General features: G+C 36.8%; 1 protein-coding gene across 6 annotated transcripts in view; it reads left to right on the top strand.

Annotated features, from left to right (window-relative positions):
• Positions 1-1,555: 1,555 nt before the first annotated feature.
• LOC123542286 (pyruvate kinase PKM-like) overlaps positions 1,556-11,323 on the top strand; it is an 89,483-nt gene continuing 79,715 nt past the window's right edge. For 3 of the 6 annotated variants that reach the window (XM_045328056.2, XM_045328057.2, XM_045328060.2), the window contains exons 1-2: positions 1,556-1,751; positions 9,777-9,842. In XM_045328056.2, the coding sequence (XP_045183991.1) occupies positions 1,593-1,751; positions 9,777-9,842 (225 nt within the window). In that variant the 5' untranslated portion in view covers positions 1,556-1,592. Of the gene's footprint in view, positions 1,752-1,968; positions 2,127-9,776; positions 9,843-11,323 lie in introns of those variants that run through there. The other 3 variants (XM_045328065.2, XM_045328061.2, XM_045328059.2) reach the window with 2 other exon arrangements.

Below are 11,323 nucleotides of genomic sequence, written 5' to 3'. Positions count from 1 at the left end.
GCCACCTGTCTCTAAATGCAGCAGGTTTATCAAATTAAAATATTCTTCATTTAATTTTAACGTCTTTATAAAAAGCACCTAAACATTCCGACCACATTTTGGCGTTAACAAACATGGTCTAAATATGCAGGTTCGATTGTAAGCTTTTTTTTTAAAAAAAAAATCTTCAACGTTTGTTTACTTGTTTTCTCCTAAAACACTTAAACACAACAAATATATAGATTCTTACATTAGGGTTATCTTTTGATGCTTAAAGATACAGAAAAGATATTTTTCAGTTGTTTTTGTTTTTAACTGGGCGTGAAAAGATTCACATAATCTGCCAGCACTTTGATGAAATATATATATTTTCCAATTGAATAAAATCCATTTGCGGTCGTTTAGTCAGAATAAAGTTTTTTGTTGTTGTTGTCTTTCTCGCATGTATAAGCTTAAGGGGCGCTCTTTCAGATTTATGTCGCATTCTGTTAGTAACATGAAGTACGAAAGCGTTAGTCCAGTACTAAAATTCTTTTGGATGTTTTCATTGAAAAATGTTGAAATGAAAAATGTTGAAATGAAAGAAGTCACGGACAATAATATTATATAATACAAATGTACTAGTAAATTCTAATAAGGTTCTGTGAGTTCAATGGAAATCTTTGTTTTGTCAACCGTGGTTTTTTACCACTTTACCAGTTTTTTTTCTGGAGGAAAATATCATTTGCCTTTTCAATACATCGTATTTGTCAAAACACTGTAACCACTCAATCGGTCTGTGAAACAAAAGTAATCATACTGTTAGAACATTCTTGGGTTCCGGGAATGACCATGTTTTCACTGTACTGGTAATGACACTACGGAGTCATGGACTGGAGTCCGGGTGTGAAACGTACTCCAAACGCTCCTGTACGTGTAAGGCCTACCTGACAAAAAAATCATACTAGGCACAGAACACACTTGGCTCTCCTCTGTTTTATGTCCCTTTCCTTCTCTGACGCAGTGTTCTTCTACAATAATAGCGATGCTAGTCATTAAAATCCCAGGTCACCACGATCCCCTGATGACCGTTTTCTCTGCCAAAGACACTTCTAGCCAGTGTATTTAGGCTTTGGACCGAAAATGAAGGCCTACATAGATCTAGTAGGGCTACTAGCTCATTTTTATGTCGTTAAACAGACGGTTAATAGGATGAAATCAAATATGTGTTGTAAAATGATGAAAGAAGTTACCTGTTTTTATTCAAAATCTACCGAAATCTGAAAAAAAACCCAACCAAAACCAACATGGTTTAATGTAAATCTAGATCTAATGGCCCTTTAATAAAGGCCTTTTAAATGATCTAGATTTATACAGACTACTGAGATCGAAGTATTTTTCCAGATGCAAAATTTTCTTGGCAAGTAGATCTATATCTCAAATGATGCAATCTGACTTAATTTCTGACGTTAGACAAGTTTTACTCTATAGAACTCTAACGTTAACCGTGGCTCGAACTTGCGTTTACCGGGTATCGAACCTTTTGAATGTGACGTCATTTTTGATGGCACACGTCACGTGACGTTACATTTTGTAAACAAAGATGGCTGCAGGGATGATTTTGTCTTCTACTCATGAATTTGTCTGCATTGCTGAGTGGATTCAATAAAGTTTATTTAGGCGGTCCAATAAAGAATCGACGATTTCATTTTGCCAGTGTTTATCAAATATACGGAATGTTCTCGTGTTGTACAAATGCAGACAAATTCATAACACAAAAGACCGAAAAGAAGGTGCTATTTCTTTTCATTATTTTGCGAATATCGCACGAGAAAACTGTCTGTTTTGGCGCGAAAACAGTATCAGTTTTTCACAAGGGGGACAAACCATACGATGCATAAATTAACTTCGTCCTTGACTGTAAGAGTTTTCTTTTCTTGAAAGTTTGTTTACCTTTTATTTATGCGCATAGCGGGGCATATTTATAACATATCGACGTTAGTGCGCATTCTGTATGCCACAGAACAAGCATTGTTAGCGTTTGTCCTTAAGTTGCTTGGAATATATTGGAGGTCGGATTTCGCGGCTGGTAATTTTCCGGAATAAAAGAGTTAATTAGTGGATTAAAGACGTTGAATTAAGTCAACGTTGAAAGCATTCCATCAAAGGTTTGTAGTTTCTCTCATCTCCTTTTCTGTTTATTCTGCGTTTTGATTTTGTTTAGAAAATGAAAGTGAAATAATGTAAAATTACCCCACCCATACTGGCCCTAGTCACAAGTGATGAACAGGTCGGAGACTTCCCCTGGATTGAGAGACAGTCTCTCGATCTAAACATTGACACTCGTTTGAAAGACAAAATGTCTTTCGATCGAAAGACTCAAATTAGCTTAAGCAATAAAAATCATTGAAAGAGTAATTAAAACTCTCGTTTTAGAATGCGCAAATTTATTTCAAATATAGAAAATTATCTTTCTTTTATCAAATTTTCAAAATCAATATTATTTGGGAATTTTGCTTAAGCATTATAATGCTTAAGCAAACTTCTATGGCAATGTGTTTCTTGTAAAGTTTATTTGAAATAACAAGTTGTTTCAATTAATAAATAATGCGACTGTTATGAAATGATTGTTTTGATAATGATTTCATGTTTTTTCAACACTTAAGCTAAATACTGTCTTTCGATCGAAAGACATTTTGTCTTTCAAATGAGAGACAGTGTTTAGATCGAGAGACTGTCTCTCAATCTGCAGGGGAAGTCTCCGACCTGTTTTCAATGTCTATCTATCTATCTATCTTCCATACACAGGCAAGGGTCCAGTGTATATATTTTTTTGTTTGATATGATTTTTTTCACACAAATATACTTTATATATGTTAGTCAAATGAAAAAAAAATCGATGACAAAAAATCCGGTCACAATATCGTATACATGGAAAAGGTGAACTATGCGAGCGTAACGCTATGGGAAGCTACTCGGCAAACTTGTGGAACATTTCAAAATCGATGTTTATACACTTGCAGCCGCTACCTGCATGATTGCACCCTCGAAACATTTAAAGCCTTCCATAAATACTAAACTGATCCCATAAATTGCTTATCCAAAAACATTGGTTGGTCTAATGTACCATGTTTCTGGAAGTGCATACTGTATGCCATTAGCCCATCATTGCAAACTTAACAGGTCTAGGATTTCGTCATTTTTTACAGATATTCTGTAAATATATGGTCCATATGGACAGTCCATTAATTTAAAGATTTTTCATTCTGTAAGTTTACAGACTGGGTAAATGAAATTTCAATTTAAATCAAACTGCAGGTTTAAACTTATAAATTTTAAGACTGCATGCATAATAGATCTAGTCCAGATTTTAATAATTTGAAGTCAGAACTGATTCTGAGATATTTTTGTGATAGAGCAGAATCCCTCACTTTAGAGGAGAGCTATAATTGACCTAAGCAAAAAAATTATGACAATATCGTGACTCACGTACATTTATTTATAGACTACATGCGTAAATGCAGGTAGTCCAAACAACTAGACGTGTACATGCAATTATGCTCATTTTACCTTCGACATTCATTATTATTATTTGACATTTTATTTTCAATTTGCATAACCGACAGATGTCTAAATGTAAAAATATGTTATGTCAGGTCTTTTTTATAGGACTAAAGTACAGGGATCACACTGGGTATTTTTTTCTCTGAGTCAAACGATAAAATTTTAAAGCCAACAATTTCGAAGTGCATAGCATTGATGTTCTTGTAGGTCGTACCATACAAGAAATTAATGTATTTATTAAATCTTTCTACCCATTAAAAAGCTATTTAGAAATATCAATTTTGGTTAACTTCTGAAATGATTAGATCTATTTTTATAGACATCTGCCATTTAATAAAAAAAGTTTTGAAAAACATATTTGAAATAAAGATGACAATACAGAAGTTTGGTACAAACAAATCAGGGTTTTTTCTAGCTTATTTGGGAACATAGCCTTTACCCCCAAAATTGGGAATTTTGATGCTTAAATGTTCCAGATTGGGAAATACTTAGTCCAATAGGATATGTAAGGATGTGAACACTTTCTCATACACTTGATTCACATTGTACAACGTCTTTAAGTTGAACGTACTTCCATTACAAAATTGTCCATAATTTGGTCAATATTTGTGCAATTTTGATGAAATTCTTTTCAAACTGTAGATTGGGAATTTTTGCACTCATTTTGGGAAAAATACATACTTTTTGGCATTGGGAATATAGCCGAATAAAGACTATAAAAATGGCCGACGAAAACCCCTGCAAATTGATGCAGTGTCTGTTCATAAGATCTCTAAGTTCAAGGGCAGAATGTGATACTACATATGATTCATAATATGAGCCGTGCCATGAGAAAACCAACATAGTGGCTTTGCGACCAGCATGGATCCAGACCAGCCTGCGCATCCGCGCAGTCTGGTAAGGATCCATGCTGTTCGCTAATAGTTTCTCCAATTCCAATAGGCTTTAAAAGCGAACAGCATGGAGCCTGACCAGACTGCGCGGATGCGCAGGCTGGTCTTGATCCATGCTGGTCGCATACCCACTATGTTGGTTTTCTCATGGCACGGCTCATATATAAATTTACATAACCTCGGTATTTTCACAGTTACAGTCTTCCTAGCTGTGTAATTGTTCAGCCAACTGCACCAACAAGTACCTAATGTAAAGCAGAAATTTTCTTGAGGGTTTAATTTTCGCTATATTCGCGAGTTCCTACATCTCGCAAAAAATAATCTTCATGTAAATATTCCCCATAAGTGTATCAGTAATTTAAATTCAAGTAGGATACCAGTTTTAGAATTTCGCGAATGTTAAATTTGCGAACATACTCAAAATTTCAAACTTGCGAAATTTTGTCCCAGCGAAAATATGTGCTTTTGCAGTAGATATGTTGGATTTTCTAAATTAAGTGTTTATGTAAAACTTTTTTTGATTCAGTTTTCACTCAAGTGACAAGATAATTTTATGCGTCAATAAAAGTGGAGTAACAGGTGGCGTAGCGTAGCCTAATTTTCCTGATCTTTAACTGCACAATGCATAATATGCGAGCTAGCATCTATTATTCACTTCTCATAATCGACAGTTTGCACAGACATTTCTGGAATCTCCCCAATTTTCAGACAACTAGAGCTATCTGGCTCTATATAATTCATTGGATTGAAGTGCATATTGTCTGTGTTTTGGACTGTAGCTTCCATACTGTAGTCAGTTTTGGTAAACTATTGATTAACCCCTGTCTGGTCAAAAGAAGGTCTGAATCAAGATACAGTCTTAATTACTTCCTGGATTGTCCTCCACCCAGCTGTGCTTATTTACAACAAAATCTTTATCTGTTAATACTTCTTTGGTTGATACAAAAATGTATAAACAAATTTTCCATTGAATCTTCATGAATCACAAATTTACAAATAAAGTTGGAATCATTTTAAAACTGGGAACCATGGTAACTGCCTTTGGCACTTAGAATTTCCACCAACATATGAATTAATGTTTGTTTGGTATAAGATTTCTGAAACATGCAGTAAGACCAAAACTTTTTTTTTTTTTTTTTTTGCATACCACTATTTGAATTGATGTTGCTTTTGTCGGTAAGTTCAGATGTATCTAATTTGGGTATTCCCCTCCCTTTCCTGCATTTCCATTTTAGAAAGCAAGTTGTTGTTTTGAAAACTATAAAAAAAAGATATCATTGAATATCTTGTTAGTTGACATAGGTCTTGACCATATTTTCCAGAGTTCAGGGAATAGGCCAGTTTTGGATGGAGAAGTAAATCTGTTAAAGATCTCTATTTAAAGGTGGTCAATCACATTTAAACAACATTTAATGACATTTTTTACTTTTTGTATATTCTGGTAGAGAATTATTTAAGGAACAAAAAGACCGATTACATAGAGTTAGATTCCTATTTGAAATGTATATTTTATTATTTTTATAAAATTTTGTAATTACTCCCCTTTAATATGAAAGTATATAAAAAGCTGGGTATTTCTTTTTATTTCGATACAATGTCTAGTTTTACATTTGCATTTGATAGATATATCAACTATTGAACAATCTGAACCAAAATGCAAGTTTAAAAGCTGTGTGTAGCTTCTGAATTCATTCATTTCCAATCTATCTTGGTTGCGCAACCAAGATAGGCAAAGGGAGGTAATAATAATTTTTCAAACTTGCGTTTCTAATGAATTCCATCTAAATACATAATTTTTAATGCAAATATTTTACAAATATATTACAATATGTCTAATATTTATACATTTCCTTAGGCAAAGTATGTTTATCAAATTTATACTTATGATAAAATAACTATCTTGGTTGGGCAACCAGGATAGGAAAATGAAATTTTAAAAATACCTCCAGTGAAAATCTAATTTGTATTAAGTGTTAAGTGAACATAAATGAGCGTAAATGATCAGATGCTAAAGTTTCGAACAAATCCGTTACATGGCCAAAATCTGATTATCCACCTTTAAAGATTCAGGGCTTTTTTGAAAAAAAAAAAAAAGAAGATTTAAGGGATGGTAGAAGTTCTGGTTAGATGTGGAAAAGGTGACATTAATTACAGATTTAGGGGAAAATTGCAGTGTTTTTGTCCAACTTTTGGGGTGGGGGAGTGTTTTTTAGTGCCTTTGGCTCCATAAATAAAGTGTTTGTTTTTTTATGAAAATGGTGCATTTTAGACGAAATTGGTTCAGTTATAACAAAATCAAACGCATTACCTTTGTATTTCTGATGTTCAGGTTTACGCAAGTCTTGGCTGAAATAAGTAAAAAAACAAAACAAACAAACATTTTTTTTTCAGGAGATTGTTTTGGTCAGAATCAGGAAAACATTCTGTTAAGCTTGGGAATGACTCTTGTTTATGCCAGAAAAAGGGTCTATGCGAAGGGGAAAACATCCCATATACAACAGTGTCATCATCATGGTCCTTGTTATCATGCAAATATTATTGCACTGACAGTGTATGATGCAAATGTACCAGTCAATGTTACACAGAATTAGGTTATCTCTTGTTATCATGTAAATAAATACACTGACCGAATTGCATACTATGTTGAAATAGCAGATAATCTAATCTTGGGTCAGTCTTAAATTTTTAAACCATCTCATTCAATGAGATTGATAAATGTTAGAAGTCACCTGAAAAAAAAAAGGTTCAAGGATGAGCTGTTGCAATCGTACTTTGTCAGTTGTCCTGCATTTTTTGTCATGCATTACATAGTGTGATAGAAGTCTTAAGTGCTTCTTAACCCTTATCATGCTGGACACAATTGATTCTGCCTTTGCGACCAGTGTAGATCATGATCAGCCATTCAGTCAGTATCTTTTTGGTAAGCACTTCTTTTAACAGTTAATGGTACAGTTACTGTCTAAATTGAAAGATGGACAAGTTCATTATAGAAATTTAGCATGGTAAGGGTTAATCTGTTTGCACTTAGACTTCTTTCGCATTCACCCCTTGATTAGCCTTTTATTATTTATAAAAGGGCATTTTTATACCCCCGAAGGGAGGCATATAGTTTTTGAACCGTCTGTCCGTCTGTCAGTCTGTCGGTCTGTCAGTCTGTCGGTCTGTCAGTCTGTTCGCAATTTTTGTGTCCGGTCCATATCTTTGTCATCGATGGATGGATTTTCAAATAACTTGGCATGAATGTGTACCACAGTAAGACAACGTGTCGCGCGCAAGACCCAGGTCCGTAGCTCAAAGGTCAAGGTCACACTTAGACATTAAAGGATAGTGCATTGATGGGCGTGTCCAGTCCATATCTTTGTCATCGATGGATGGATTTTCAAATAACTTGGCATGAATGTGTACCACAGTAAGACGACGTGTCGCGCGCAAGACCCAGGTCCGTAGCTCAAAGGTCAAGGTCACACTTAGACATTAAAGGATAGTGCATTGATGGGCGTGTCCGGTCCATATCTTTGTCATCGATGGATGGATTTTCAAATAACTTGGCATGAATGTGTACCACAGTAAGACGACGTGTCGCGCACAAGACCCAGGTCCGTAGCTCAAAGGTCAAGGTCACACTTAGACATTAAAGGATAGTGCATTGATGAGCGTGTCCGGTCCATATCTTTGTCAACCATGGATGGATTTTCAAATAACTTGGCATGAATGTGTACCACAGTAAGACGACGTGTCGTGCGCAAGACCCAGGTCCGTAGCTCAAAGGTCAAGGACACACTTAGACGTTAAAGGTCATTTTTCATGATAGTGCATTGATGGGCGTGTCCGGTCCATATCTTTGTCATTCATGCATGGATTTTAAAATAACTACGCATGAATGTGTGGCACAGTAAGACGACGTGTCGCACGCAAGACCCAGCTCCGTAGGTCAAAGGTCCTAAACTCTAACATCGGCCATAACTACTCATTCAAAGTGCCATCGGGGGCATATGTCATCCTATGGAGACAGCTCTTGTTGACAGTTATAACTGCTCAACCTTTTTGCACAGAATCTGGTCCATAAGTTTATGGTCCATAGCTTATAGATTCTTTTTCATGTTCGATAAAAAATTTAATAATTTTCAGATTGAATGTATCGAAACAAACTGTTACTGAAAATCTGTTAGGTCTATAAAAGGGCAAAACAGTCAATTTCTGTATATAGGAGGGGCAAATGCAATGAATAAGCAATACGACGTGTTGTAAGTAAGATAGCCAAGAGTAAAATAGTGTAGCCACAAATGAAATGAACATTCCTTAATGATAATATGAGCCACGCCATGACAAAACCAACATAGTGGGATTGCGACCAGCATGGATCCAGACCAGCCTGCGCATCCGCGCAGTCTGGTCAGGATCCATGCTGTTCACTTTCAAAGCCCAATTAGAGAAACCGTTAGCGAACAGCATGGATCCTGACCAGACTGCGCGGATGCGCAGGCTGGTCTGGATCCATGCTGGCCGCAAAGCCACTATGTTGGTTTTCCCATGGCACGGCTCATATATCTTAACCAAACAAGGCAAACAGATTGTAGAGTTGAGGGACCTGGCAAAAACGAACTAATAGCCGAGAAAAATTTAAATATCTCTGAAAAAAGCACAGAAACAAATAAGTTTCAGTTCACAGCTGAACTTTGTTTTCCCAATGCGAGTTCCGCTAAAAATATCAATGTTTTTTCCTATTTCGTACTGAATTTTACCCGAAAATGCCAATATTGTCAACAGTTAATACAGGTATACTGCTGAGATTTTATGCATATCTTGTAATTATATCTCCCGCCACACAGTGGTGTGGGAGACATATTGATTTACTCCAGTGTGTCTGTGTGTGTGTCTGTCACAAATCTTGTCCGCACTCTAAGTCGAACATTTCTCTTTTGATCTTCACTAAACTTGAACAAAATGTGTTTGACCATACCTCGGCAAAGTTCTATAACTAGCCAAATCGGCCTAGGTACTTCGGAATTATGGCCCTTGAATTACCGAAAATCGGCCTTTTTACTCTTGTCCGTGCTCTAAGTCGAACATTCTCATCCGATCTTCACCAAACTTAAACAAAATGTGTTTGACCATAAGTCCTCTGCCAAGCTTGATAACTAGCCTAATCGGCCCAGGCACTTCGGAATTATGGCCCTTGAATTACCAAAAATCGGCCTTTTTACTCTGCACAATATATAAAGAATGGCCTACTATTTAGATGATTAGGTAGTTGTGGGATATATGCGCTTTTCTCAAAAGCAGCTTTAGTTATTTTTCAGTTTCTTGCTAGATATGGTTGATCCTGCTAGGTCCCTTATTCTCATTCTTTCTTTATTTCAGATGGCACAGATGTTGGCGCAGTCTTCGAGTTCGAGCTCCTCGTTGCCCTCGAGGGGATCTTCTATGGTAAGTGTCAGAGAAACTCTGTAGAATCATTTAGAAATTGTTGCACTGGGTGGAGTGTTCAGTGTAGATCTATAGTAGCTTTGCACTGATAGAAATAACCCTATCTAAGTTTTAACCCTTACCATGCTGGACACAATTGATTCTGCCATTGCGACCAGTGTAGATCATGATCAGCCTGCACATCCATGCAGTCTGATCATGATCTTAACTGTTCGCCATTCAGTCAGTATCTTTCTGGTAAGCACCCCTTTTAACAGTTAATGGTACTGTCCAAATTGAAAGATGGACAAGTCCATTAAAGAAATTTAGCGGGTAAGGGTTAAAATAAAGAAAGGACCCTGTTGCTGAGTACTTACCTGACTTTAAAGAACTTGCCTCTCTCCTCTGTGGGTTCCAAACCGGCTCAGGTCATCTTGTAAGGTATTTTGAAAAGTAAGATAAATATAAATGTTTTATTATGTCTCCCCCAGGAGACATATTGTTTTTGCCCTGTCCGTCCGTCTGTCTGTCCGTTTGTCCTTCCGTCCGTCCGTCCGTACGTCACACTTCATTTCCGAGCAATAACTGGAGAACCATTTGACCTAGAACCTTCAAACTTCATAGGGTTGTAGGGCTGCTGGAGTAGACGACCCCTATTGTTTTTGGGGCCACTCCGTCAAAGGTCAAGGTCACAGGGGCCTGAACATTGAAAACCATTTCCGATCTATAACTAGAGAACCACTTGACCCAGAATGTTGAAACTTCATAGGATGATTGGTCATGAAGAGTAGATGACCCCTATTGATTTTGGGGTTACTCCGTCAAAGGTCAAGGTCACAGGGGCCTGAATATGGAAAACCATTTCCGATCAATAACTAGAGAACCACTTGACCCAGAATGTTGAAACTTCATAGGATGATTGGTCATGAAGAGTAGATGACCCCTATTGATTTTGGGGTCACTCCGTCAAAGGTCAAGGTCACAGGGGCCTGAACATGGAAAACCATCTCCGATCACTAGAGATCCACTTGACCCAGAATGTTGAAACTTCATAGGATGAATAGTCATGAAGAGTAGATGACCCCTATTGATTTTGGGGTCACTCCGTCAAAGGTCAAGGACACAGGGGCCTGAACATGGAAAACCATTTCCGATCAATAACTAGAGAACCACTTGACCCAGAATGTTGAAACTTCATAGGATGATTGGTCATGAAGAGTAGATGACCCCTATTGATTTTGGGGTCACTCCGTCAAAGGTCAAGGTCAGAGGGGCCTGAAAACCATTTCCGATCAATAACTAGAGAACCACTTGACCCAGAATGTTGAAACTTCATAGGATGATTGTACATACAAAGTAGATGACCCCTATCGATTTTGGGGTCACTCCATTAAAGGTCAAGGTCACAGGGGCCTGAACATTGAAAACCATTTCCGGTCAATAACTTGAGAATCACTTGACCCAGAATGTTGAAACTTAATAAGATGATTGGTCATGCAGAG

Source organism: Mercenaria mercenaria, chromosome 19 (assembly GCF_021730395.1).
Source record: "Mercenaria mercenaria strain notata chromosome 19, MADL_Memer_1, whole genome shotgun sequence".
In the NCBI taxonomy this organism is placed as follows: domain Eukaryota; kingdom Metazoa; phylum Mollusca; class Bivalvia; order Venerida; family Veneridae; genus Mercenaria; species Mercenaria mercenaria.
This window is presented reverse-complemented; position numbering and strand designations above follow the sequence as displayed.